The sequence below is a fragment of the Larus michahellis genome, chromosome 3 (assembly GCF_964199755.1).
Source record: "Larus michahellis chromosome 3, bLarMic1.1, whole genome shotgun sequence".
Classification (NCBI taxonomy): domain Eukaryota; kingdom Metazoa; phylum Chordata; class Aves; order Charadriiformes; family Laridae; genus Larus; species Larus michahellis.
In genome coordinates, this window is record NC_133898.1 from 101,920,173 (window position 1) to 101,933,329 (window position 13,157).

General features: G+C 43.0%; 1 protein-coding gene across 1 annotated transcript in view; it reads left to right on the forward strand.

The window, feature by feature from the left end:
* The window catches only part of EYS (eyes shut homolog), an 875,293-nt gene that overhangs the window by 365,561 nt on the left and 496,575 nt on the right, over positions 1-13,157 (forward strand). Inside the window, exons 23-25 of the mRNA XM_074581469.1 lie at positions 1,048-1,144; positions 2,171-2,278; positions 2,961-3,106. Of these exons, the coding sequence (XP_074437570.1) occupies positions 1,048-1,144; positions 2,171-2,278; positions 2,961-3,106 (351 nt within the window). The remainder of the gene's footprint in view (positions 1-1,047; positions 1,145-2,170; positions 2,279-2,960; positions 3,107-13,157) is intronic.

The window sequence follows — 13,157 nt, forward strand, 5'->3', positions numbered from 1 at the left end:
TAAGATGTAGTATGCTGCCTAAGAGCAGAAGTAGTATTCTTATATCACTGCAAAATCTCTTCTTTCTCTTTAGCACATATTCTGGGACGTTTACACAGGTAAATGTAATGTATTATGCAAGTAATGTACTCTGCAGATAAGATCTTGATACCATTTGTTCTTCACTTAAATATTAAAAACAGTTAAATGTTTTTTCTCATCTGCTGACTGCTTTGAATAACAGTGGTCTCTCTAACATCAATTATGCTCTGTAATATATTAATTATTGAATTAGCTTTTAGTTTCTGATACTGTCCCGTACTCCCCAAGAAAGCCATTTCAGTCCTTTAAAATGGGTTACTTTTGCCCAGTACATTTAGCCAGGTGCTCCATCCAAATCTCTGGTTCATGAAAGTCTGCCAAGACTTCTTATACTCTCTGGAAGTGAACTTACCGAAGCTAAGGAACAAAAATAATTGGAGAAAGTTCTTCTAGGATTGCATCTACTTGCTGCCCCTGATCTCAGAGTCAAGGAGCAGGGAGGGCTGGCTGCTCCAGAAGTGAAGGTAAGCCAGGAGCTTTATCAAGGCTGCCAGGGCAGCCAACTCGCTGTCGAGGGTCCTGTCTGACAGTATCGGAATGAGGCAAGCAGGGCAGGGCCAATGATGGTGTCCAGGATCAGCACAGCATGCCAGATCACCAGTCAAGTCTACAGGGAATGGGGCAGGTCCAAGGTCAAGCCAGAGAGCTAGTCTGCAGGCCGAAGTCAGCATCCAGATAAACAGGTGCATGGCTAGGCATGCATGTGGCTGCAGTGCAGGTCAGTGAGATACTAAGGGCAAAGGGCCTCAGCCTAGATGCTCCCAAGAGAAGGGGTAGTCACCACTGATGCTTCTCTCAGCTCTTTCTTGAACAGCTTCGGGGGCAGCAGAGGTTTCTCAGGTGTCCCTCTTGCATTGTCCTGAGTTGGTCCTGAGCTCAGACAGCCTCCAAGAGGATCTGTGACCCTTACATTCATATTATGTAGTAGAATTCACTCATTCACAGTTAATATAATCTGTGTTTCAGGATTTGAAGGTACTTACTGTGAAGTTAACAGTGATGAGTGCATCTCCCATCCGTGCCAGAATGAAGGTCTCTGTGTGGATGGGGTTAACCATTACAGGTGAGGAAAATTATTTGAATAACAGATATTCAGTGTGATACATGGATGTTTTTCATCTAGCTATTCTTTTGGTATTTTGGCTGTATTGTGTTTTCTGTTCTTCATTGATGTAATACGTCTTTTTTTGTGATGCATTTGACACATTACACTGTTACATTACACTCACAATCATTTTGTGGGCAAAAAGACGTACATGGACACCATACGTGTGAACCCAAGAATCTGTTGTAGGGCTTTAAAATCTTAAAAATCTAATCAAAGTATAACAAACAGCTGTTATTAGTCCAGTTACAATAATACTAAATTGAAATTAATAGAAAACAGATTCATGGACAATGTAGTTATATTCATTAATAAGAAATCTTACAATTATCTAGCTCTTGTCTCGTCCCTCACAATGTCTGTCTGGGTTCTGTGATCAGTGATTTCTGTCTTCCTCAAGAAGAAGTGGCAGTGTTACTACAAGTCCACGGCGTCTGGAAGTCTTTGCCAGGAGAATTGTGATGTTTAATGTGGGGCTTTTCTCATCTTCAGTCTCAGGCCTGCTTGCAGCTATTTTTGTGTGTTTCCTTATCATGATTGACTTCCTTTGTACAGTTTACCAGCTTCCCCAGCCACCATGGACACAGAAGGCTATTGTTTGTAACCCTATGATTATCCCAGTGTGTTGCACCCTCACCATAGGTGCTTTTCCCAGAGCTAAAGCTAAAACATGAGAAGCAGCAGTCAGCTGGCTCCAGGGCAGGGATCAAAACAAGTGAAAATCAGCTCAGGCCAAGGCAAGTTCTGAGCCCTTGCACAGTGGGGTCAGCACAAAGCCTGTGGCCTTCAACAAATAAGGCAAAAATGGTCTGCAGTCACTGTACTTATGAAGCTTGTGTAAGTACTGCACTTTGCAATGATCACAAAAAAATCAAACATAATTTTGCAATGACCTAATTCGTACCTCTCAAAATCTGCTGTGTTTTTCCAGAATCTTTTTATATTAAACTAAAAACTAAAAAAATTAAACATCCTTTTTGCTAGGTGCTCCTGTCAACATGGCTTTACTGGGACACTATGTGAAGTAGAGATTAATGAATGCTTATCAAGACCCTGCAAAAACAATGGAACTTGCACGGATCTCATAAACAGGTTAGTTACTACTAAATGAAGAGCAATTCCCTGATTTCCTTATGCATAAAGTCTACTTGCTGCCATGAGGTTTGGATGGAACCTTCAGCATATGACAAGAATTCTGTATTAAAATGAGGTAGGCAAATAAATGCCACTGACTCAGCTATTTGTTTGTTATGTGACTTTAGAGGAAAATAGAAGGGAAACTGTATTCAGCACAACTTGTTCTTTTCCTCCTTACCTTTTGTATTTTTTTACTTTTTATTTGAAATAAGAGTGAAATAGAGGAAAATTGATCTTCAGTTAGATTGCTACATCTCTCTTTTCAGCTTCCAATGATGACCTTTTCTAGTGTAAACATTTACAAGGAGTGTAAGCAAGAGAAAAATATGTATTTTGTGTTTGTTCCACAACACTCTACAGTTATTCAGGGACTCGTGTCAAAAGAACACTGGCCCTTAAGTCATTTCTTATGCCGTCAGCTAAAATTATTTTGCACGATTTTTCTCCTAATCTAAAAAAGAATAAATCACTCTGCTTGCTTCAGAAACATGGAAATGAGCAAAATCCATTAATTATTTTCATATGGATGATGATTAGGGACACCAGCTGGACATCAGGTTATACTTATGGCTTCAGAATATTGGAACAGATATATTGCTAACTTCTGTTGACTTATCTAATTTCCCCTTTTTTGAAGATTCATCTGTAGTTGTGCACCCGGATACTATGGGTCTCTGTGTGAGATGGATGTAAATGAGTGCGAAACTTTGCCTTGCTTGCATGGAGGAAGCTGCATCAACAGGCTTGGAGGCTATCAGTGTTTCTGTCCCCCTGGATTCACAGGTATGGTCCACTTTCTACCACAGTGGAGAAGGCTATTTCACAGGTTTTACACGCTTTTAATTTTATAGCAATGGCAGGGAAACTTTCCACTAGACCAGGTTGCTCAAGGCCCCATCCAGCCTGGCCTTGAACACTTCCAGAAATAGGGCATCCACAGCTTCTCTGGGCAACCTGTTCCAGTGTCTCACCACCCTCAGAGTAAAGAATTACTTCCTAATATCCAATCTAAATCTCCCCTCTTTCAGTTTAAACCTTACCTCTCATCCTATTGCTACACTCCCTCATAAAGAGTCCCCCCCCATCTATCATGTAGGCCCCCTTTAGGTACTGAAACATGTCATGGTTGTCCATGTCGTGGAAACTCAAGAAGAGCTCCCCGGAGCCTTCTCTTTTCCAGGCTGAAAAATGCCAACTCTCTCAGCCTGTCTTCCTAGGAGGGGTGCTCCAGCCCTCTGATCATCTTTGTGGCCTGCCTCTGGACTCGCTCCAACAGGTCCACGTCCTTCTTTTGTTGGGGGCTCCAGAGCTGGATGCAATACTTCAGGTACTCTCGTGAGAGCAGAGTAGAGGCATGGATTCACCTCCCCAACCTGCTGGCCACACTACTTTTGATGTAGCCCAGGATGCAGCGCAACCTGTATTTGTGCTTGGAATTGCCCCAACCCACATGCAGGACTTTGCATTTGGCCTTTGAACTTTGCATTTGGCCATATTGAAGTTCATGAGGTTTGCATGGGTCCACCTCTCAAGCTTGTCCAAGTCCCTCTGTATGGCATCCCTTCCCTACAGCATGTCAACTGTGCTACACAGCTTGGTGTTATCGGCAAACCTGCTGAGGGTGCACTCAATCCCACTGTCCATGTCACCAACAAAGATGTTGAAGAGCACCGGTCCCAGTACCAATCCCTGAGGAATGCCACTCATCACTGGTCTCCACTTGGACATCGAGCTGTTGACTGCAGCTCTTTGAGTGCGGCCATCCAGCAAATTCGTCGTCCACCAAATGGTCCATCCATCAAATCCATGTCCAGGTATCATAGAATCATGTAGGTAGATGATGTCAGTGGCTCTTCACCACCATCATAGAAGGCCACCAGATTTTTCAGGCATGACTTGCCCTTAGTGAAGACATGTTGGCTATCACCAATCACCTCCTTATTTTCCATATGCCTTAGCATAGCTTCCAGGAGGATCTCCTCCATGATCTTGCCAGGCACAATGGTGAGACAGTGGTCTGTAGTTCCCCAGGTCTTCCCTTTTTCCCTTTTTAAAAACGGGGGTTCTGTTTCCCCTTTTCCAGTCAGCAGGAGTTTCACCAGACTCCCATGACTTCTCAAATATAGAATCATAGAATCATCTAAGTTGGAAGGTACCTTTAAAATCATCAAGTCAAACGATTAACCTAACACTGACAAAGCCACCACTAAACCGTATCTCTAAGCACTATGTCTACCCGTCTTTTAAATACCCCCAGGAATGGTGATTCAAGCACTTCTGTGGGCAGCCTGTTCCATTGTTTGATAACCCTTTCAGTGAAGAGTTTTTTCCTAATATTCAATCTAAACCTCCCCTGGCACAACCTGAGGCTCTTCCCTCTCGTCCCATCGCTTGTTACATGGGAGAAGAGACCAACCCCCACCTCGCTACAACCTCCTTTCAGGTAGCTGTAAAGAGTGATAAGGTCTCCTCTCAGCCTCCTTTTCTCCTGACTAAACAACCCCAGTTGCCTCAGCTGCTCCTTATAAGGCTGGTGCTCTGGTTGCCTCACCAGCTTCACTGCCCTTTTCTTAACACACTCCAAAATCTCAGTGTCTGTCTTGTAGGGAGGAGCCCAAAATTGAAAACAGTATTTGAGGTGCATCCTCACCAGTACTGTGTACAGGGGGATGATCACTTCTTCTCAGAAGAGAGTCACCTACCACTATCACCTGTTGCCTTTTTTCAGTTGCACTGGTTGTTATACGAGTGACGAGTGGTGTTCCCCAGGGGTCAGTACTGGGTCCAGTCCTCTTCAATATATTCATCAATGACCTGGATGAAGGGATAAGAGTGCACCCTCAGCAAGTTTGCCGATGACACAAAGCTGGTGGCGGGGGGCTGACACATCGGAAGGCTGTGCCGCCATCCAGAGAGACCTAGACAGGCTAGAGAGTTGGGCAAAGAGGAACCTTATGAAATTCAACAAGGGCAAGTGTAGGGTGCTGCACCTGGGGAGGAATAACCCCATGCACCAGTACAGGTTGGGGGCTGACCTGCTGGAGAGCAGCTCAGCTGAAAAAGACCTGGGAGTCCTGGTGGACAACAGGGTGACCATGAGCCAGCAATGTGCCCTTGTGGCCAAAAAGGCCAATGGCATCCTGGGGTGCATCAAGAAGAGTGTGGCCAGCAGGTCAAGGGAGGTCATCCTTCCCCTCTACTCTGCCTTGGTGAGGCCGCACCTGGAGTACTGTGTGCAGTTCTGGGCTCCCCGGTTCAAGAAGGACAGGCAACTGCTGGAGAGGGTGCAGCAGAGAGCTACCAAGATGATTAGGGGACTGGAACACCTCTCTTGTGAAGAAAGCCTGAGGGATTTGGGTCTCTTCAGTCTGGAAAAAAGACGGCTGAGGGGGGACCTTATCAACACTTATAAATACTTAAAGGGTGGGTGTCAGGAGGATGGGGCCAGGCTCTTTTCAGTGGTGCCCGGGGACAGGACAAGAGGTAATGGGCACAAACTTGAGCATAGGAAGTTCCACCTAAACATGAGGAGGAACTTCTTTCCTTTGAGGGTGGCAGAGCCCTGGCACAGGCTGCCCAGAGAGGTGGTGGAGTCTCTGTCTCTGGAGACATTCCAAACCCACCTGGACACGTTCCTGTGCAACCTGCTCTAGGTGACCCTGCTCTGGCAGGGGGGTTGGACTAGATGATCTCTGAAGTTCCCTTCCAACCCCTACCATTCTGTGATTCTGTGTGATTCTGTGACTGTTTTTCTCTATATGATTCCAACATCCCTTGATTTCACATGTTACTATAAATACAGGAAATTTGGTCATAATCTAAGGAAATCAAAGGCTATGTCACATTCAGTTTTGGCTTGGTAGGTTACTAGACCTTTGTTAGAGAATCTGAAGATACAGTGCAAACAAGTGGAACTCTTATGACTTTGGAATTATAAATTAAATGGAACATAAGCAGCAATTTAAAATTAAAAGCAAAATAAGGAAATATAATCAATGAGTATAGCTATATCTTCATTATCACAAATCAATGTGATGTTGCATTCTGAGTCTGCACTGGTTCACAGCTATGTAAGGAATAAAACAAGACAAAAATAAGTATATATATATTCCACTAGTTTGATATTAAAAACCTGCTAATTAAAACACTAATAGTAGTTTCTTTGCAGCTGTGCATTATAACATCTTAAAAGGAATAATTAATTAAACGTAATATATTATGATCACTTACCCTCAAGGTCATTTTCATGATTGAGGGGTTAATAAATTCTTCTTACCAGCTGAATTTCTTCTTACCATCTTATTATCTAAACAACCTTACGTTAAAGTATAATCCAGATGATTCAGACATGCCTCAAGTGAAATATTTTTCATGTTCATGAAAAATTTATTTTATATTCAAGTATAAACCATAAGTTTCTGGATCACTAAGTCTGCTGCAAAATGAGTTTAGTAAGAATACAAGGTTTTTTTTTTATGGTAGAATTTTGTTTGATAATTCCTAATTGCTTCATTTGAAAGGATTCTAGGATTACTAAGTCATTACTTCCTTAACTGACAGACTTCGTAATTCTTAAGTCTTTATTTTCCGATTTTCTTTGCTTGACGTTAACTAAATAATTCTAAGATCTCTTGGAATGACTAGAAGTTTTTTCCTAAAAGGTTGACCTTGGCCAGCTGCCAGCTGCTCACCCAGCTACTCTTTCAGTCCCTCCTCATCAACAGGACAGGAGCAGAAAATAAAGGTGAAAAAACTCATGCTTTGAGATAAAGACAGGGGGATCACTTATCAGTTATCATCACCAGCAAAACAGACTTGACTTGTGGAAAATCATTATATGTTATTGACAATTAAAATAGATTTTTTGGATGGTAAGAAACAAAGACAAAATATAAACAACACTTTTCGCTTCATCCCTGCCCCCACGCCCCTTCACTGGCTCAACTTCATTCCCAGCTCTTCTGCTTCTCACCCTGAGTGGCACAGGGAAATGGGGAATGGGAGGTTATGGTCAATCCGTGAGCTCCTCTCTGCTGCTCCCTCCACTTCACACTTTTCCCCTGCTCCTGCATGGGTCCTCTACCCAGGCTGTAGTCCTTCAAGATACACCTGCTTCAGCATGGGCTCTCCATGGGCCACAGTTCCTTCAGGAAATAACCACCTGCTCTGGCGTGGGGTCCTCCGTGGGCTACAGCATGGATATCCTGCTTGTGCTGGGGATGCTTTCCACAGGCTGCAGAGGAATACCTACTCCACTGTGGTCTCTGCCATGGGCTGCAGGGGAATCTCTGCTCCAGCACCTGGAGCACCCCCGTCACTCCTTCTCTGACCCTGGTGCTCACAGGATTGTTTCTCACTTCCCCTTCCTCACCTTGCCTGTGCAGTGTTTTGCCCTTTCTTAAATACGTTTTCACAGAGGCATCACCATCTTGGCTGAGGGGCTCAGCTGTGTCTTACAGTGGGTCCGTTGGAGCCACCTGGAACTGTCTGTGTCCAGCATGAGGCATCCCCTAGTCTCTTCTCACAGAAGCTGCCTTGCAGCTCCCCACCTCCCCCCCCCGCCAACACCTTGACACCTCCACCCAATACTAAAAGTAAGATTTCATTGCCTAAAATAGGATGTGTTAAACTGAGGTATATAAATTCAAAATGCTGATTCCAACTACCAATTACTGGACATCTGATTCAAAAGATGCCTAAAAATGACTAAGTATCATGAAATCACTTTTTGCTGTGAAGGTTCAGTCGTCATTTCTGCAGAGCAGTAATTATTCCTTAATTCTAATTAGCTATTCTCTTAATCTCAGATCTACCCTTACAGTCGTATCTTCTCTATGAGATCAGTACAAACTGACATTTGAAAGTGACTAAGGGTGCACTTAAGTTGTATGTTAAACCAAGTCAAAACGTTGGCTTAAATAACTCATCTTCTATTTTATCTTTAATGCCAGCTCTGAGCCCCAGCCTTCCTTGTCCTGGGCCTCATAACCTGCTGTTCATCTTGTCTACGTGACAATAAAAATTCTGCTCTGCTTTTTATACAGTGGGCTGACCTAACAAAAAACTCCCACAGGATCTAATCAATGAAACAGGAGAGAAGTTTTCTTTATCTTCTTGACATTCCCAGCTACTTCTGCAGCTTCGTACTGCCAGCCGACTCTGGCAGTGATTGCATTTGCACTCCTCAAACCTCTGTCTGTATTCCTTGTTATTGATATCCAGAGGAAGAAGAACAACAAGACTAACTGAAGTGACTATTTTATTTAGAGTCAAAGGGGTGGAATCTCATGCTACACTCCCCGAGATGTCAAAGCAGCTTACATTTCAAGAGAGGCCAAAATTGATTGGCACGCCAAGAAAAAATTTAACATGTATGTTGATAGAACTGAGTTTCTGTACTTAATGTCAAGGTAGTGGTGTCTGTCTTTTAGTTTAATGATCAGAGCATTCACATAAGTTTTGGGAATTTTAGGTTCAGTGAACACACCATCATGAAGGGACAAATTTACTTCATAAGAAGTGCTGTAATGTCCATTATATATGTCCATTATAAGTTAGCCTGATTTGTAAGGAAAAGAGGGGGCACTTTCACTGTACTTGTTGAGCTTCAGCAGTATTCAGCAAAGATTTCCTGGGCCAGAAAGAACATAGAACAGTGATGTGTAACCTTATCGAGTATTTGGCTTGAAGTGCAAAGTCCAGACTGCTATTTCCCTTTCCCTCTCCTGAGAGCCAAGGTCAGGGCATAAACATTCTTTTTTCTCTCAGTGACTTACTGTCTACTAACTAGAGCCTTGAGCCATAATTTAACCAATTAAATCTTAGGCTGGTAGCACCTTTGTTCCAATTACTTCCCATCCTTGTTCAAGGAAGCGAGTGGTCAAGAAGGCATTTCAGAAGGCCAGTAAGGATGAATAGGAAACACCTGACTGAGCACACATTTGGTGGAAGGAGCGGGGATGGGCTACTTAGGAGGAATATGAAGCCATTGCCCAGGTGTGCAGAGTTGAAATTAAGAAAGGAAAAGCTCAGCTAGAGCTGAGAATAGACAAGGATATGCAAAGCCACAAGAAGGCCTTCTATTTCTACAATGTCAGCAAAAGGAAGGACAATAAAAAAGTTCTCAGTGGGGAGTGGGGCTGAGTGACAAAAAGACATGGAAGAGTCTGAGGTACTTAATGTTGCCTTTTTTTTAGGGTTTACTACTGAAGTCCAGTCTCAAGCCTCCCAGGTTTCTGAGCCTAATGGCAGAGTTGAGGATACTCCTCTTTTAACAAGCCTCATGGTAGCCTATGATCTATAAACCACGACTCTCCAACCCAACCAGCCAGCCAGCTTTCTAGCCATCCAGTTGTGCGCCCTTCCAGACTCTTATGTTCTAACTTGGGAGCAGGAATATTTGGGGGGGGAAACAGTGTCAAAGCCAGGATAAAATCAAGAAAAGTGATATCCACTGCTGTCTTCTCTTCCACAAACCTAGTCATTTCATCATAAAAGACCATCAGGTTGTTCAGGCATGGTTTTCCCTTGATAAACCTATAGAACCACAGAATAGTTTGGATTTGAAGGGACCTTTAAAGATAATCTAGTCCAACTTCTCCTCAATAAGCAGGGACATCTTCAACTAGATCAGGTTGCTCAGAGCTCCCCTGTCCAACCTGACCTTGAACATTTCCAGGATGGTGCATCTACCACCTTCGCTGGGAAACCTGTTTCAGTGTTTCACCAACCTCATTGTAAAAAATTTCTTCCTTATAGCTAGTCTAAATCTACCCTCTTTTAGTTTAAAAGCATTACCCTTTGTCCAAACTCAGTGGGCCCTACTAAAAAGTCTGTCCCCATCTTTCCTATAGGCCCCCTTTAAGTACTGAGAGGCCGCAATAAGGTCTTGCCTTCTCTTCTCCAGGCTGAACAACCCCAACTCTCTCAGCCTGTCTTCATAGGAGAGGTGCTCCAGCCCTCTGATCATCTTTGTGGCCCTCCTCTGGACCTGTTCCAACAGGTCTATATTCTTCTTATGCTGGGAGCTTCAGAGCTGGATGCAGTACTCCAGGTGGTGTCTCATGAGAGTGGAGTAGAGGGACAGAATCACCTCCCTCGACCTGGCCGACCAGGCCACCCTGCTTTTGACACAGCCCAGGATGTGGTTGGCCGCCTGGGCCTCAAGCACCCATTGTCGGCTCCCGTGCAGCTTTTCATCCACAAGTACCCCACGTCATTCTCAGCAAGGCTCCTCTCAACCTGTCCTGGTTTGGGGTGGAGCAGAGCCAACTTTCTGTTCAGTGAGAGGCTCTTGTTCACACTTGCTGCTGTGGCAGCCAGGGTCACTGACTGGGTTGTTCACCCTGTGAAGGGGTCACACCTGTGGGGAGGAGTGGACAGGCCAGGTGACCCAAACTGACCAATAGGACGTTCCATCCCATCTGCCATGCACAGTAGAAAACCTGAGGGATCAAAAGAATCAGGTTGGCTCTTTGTCTTTGGCTTTTTTCCAATGGGTTCCTCTCCAAGGACTCTTTTCCAAGGGCTCCTCTTCTTTGGGTCTTTTTCAATAGACTGCTTCTTCTATGGCTGTCTTTCTTTGATGACTGATGTCTGATGAGGACCCTGTCAGGTCATCTGCCATTTGATCACGGTTAGTGCGTTCCCATTTGTCACTGAGTCCAGTCCAGAACTTTCAGAGTGCCTGCCAGTGACATCTCCCTGGGAGTTTGTTACAGTTTTGTGTACATTTCTATATATTGTATCTATTCCATTATTTCCTTTTTTAAAATTTTAGTATTAATATTTCATTAAAATAGTTTATTTTTTTCTAAACTCACAAATTTTTTATCTCTCTTCTTCTCCTTGGAGCAAGAGGTGGGGGAGACCATCTGTCACCTTGTCATTGGCCAACCTGGCCCAAAGCATGACACAACTTATGCTGGTTGTTCCTAGTCACCTTCTTCTCCTTCTATTGCCTAGAAATGGCTTCTAAGAGTTTTCATTGCATGATCTTCCCAGGGACTAAAGTGAGGCTTACTGGCCTGTAGTTTCCCATATCATCCCTTTTGGCTTTTTTTGGGTGGTAAGTGCAGAGTTTGCCTTTCCTAGTCACTATGGCCTTTCAGGCATGATAGAAGGCAGCCTTCCAAGGATGTAAGCCAGCTTTCTCAGCGCCCGCGGATGGAGCCCATAGGGTTTGAGTTCAGGGTTCCTGAACTGAATTACAGGAAATGAATACAAGAATTGAATACGAGAATTTGTGTTTGGCCCAGTATTCTTTATGCCACAACAGAAACCAACTTAGATTATTGTGTCTAACCTTTGTTATCCAAGTTCGCTATTTGGATGTGACCTTTTGATGATTTGATTTCCAGTCTTGTATTTACAGCTTCAGCGACAGGAGAAGATAGTCCAGTACATATTTTCTTTTTTGAGCAGACATTTATTTTATGTGGTCTGTAAAGGTTACTATACCATATAGCAGTGACCTCTAACTAGGAAGCTTGAGAAATGTATTTGTGGTTTCAAAGCAGTGAAATGTCTGAACAGCTAAGAATCCTATTTGTAAGAAAGAAAGGTCTCTATAGTGCATGCAAAGTCTCTGGTCGTTAAGGATACAAAGTCAATAACCACCTAATTTTTTGTACAGATTATGCTCAAACTATGCTGTGCTACAGTCCATTCATAATGAGTGTTTGGCAACAGCAACTCTCACTGTGTATACAAATTAAATCTGGTGATTAGGAACTTGGATGACAGTACAGTCCCCTTGTTTAGTAAAATATAATTGTTTTGGGTTACAGATCTGTGCCTTTAGGGAGGAAAATCCTTGTCTTTTGGCAAAGAATATCTAAATGTGAAGTGTTTGTTCTTCATGCTCATTACTGTCTAATTTGAATGTATTTAGTATAGCAGTTCTAAGGTGATTTCACCAATGTGTTGTACAGTTAATTACTATTTATCTTCAAACAAAACCAGCTTCTTTTCCTGGATTTATAGAAGTCAGTAAAAGAGGACTAGAACAAGCTCTGCTTATTTTGACTGCTGAAAAGAAACAGCATGTTATTCATGAATAGCATCAATGTAGAAGACACCACTTTATAATGATAAAAAGGACACTGCTCATGCAGTCATGACATGTTAGGACTTATACCCATTGCCTAAAGTGGTATCATGGATTGGGAGAAAATCTCAGTTTGATTCTCACACAGTTTTGTCCAAGTTTCCTGCACCTTCATAGAGGTTACTAAATGCAACATTAAAAAGAGTTTCGAATAACTTCTGATTCTTTTTGCATGTATTACTCCATATTGACCAGAAAAAAAATATTGAATCTGATTCTTGCACATAATGTAAGATTATGGTGATGTATCCTCTCACACATTCTCTCTCTTTCTATAGCTGGTCTGTTTGATATTAATGATTTATACCAAGAGGAAAAAAACCCAGAAGAAATATTTTCAATATATACTATCCAGTAGGTGCCATCCATGCATTCTGTCAGTTTATGGGAAACATTCTTGCTCCACATCAAGCAGATTTGGAAATGTTTGAGAACAGGTTTTTAATTTGTTAGTGAAAATAGAGGAAAGTGATCCACCAGTCTCATGCAGCTGACAGCAGTAAGCATACTATACATCACAGTTAAAAATCTGCAAGGTAGATTGAATGGCCAAAAAAAATAATGTAGCTGTATCAGAATGGTGTCAGCCGCAGGCTAATTAGTTCTCTTTAGAGGCATGGTTGTAAAGACACATACAATGCCATACTAACATGGCTGAAGTGATTTTGGCCTACCAGAGCTACTGGTCTGCACGTCTGTCTTAGGGACTCTAACACTCTACTGCAT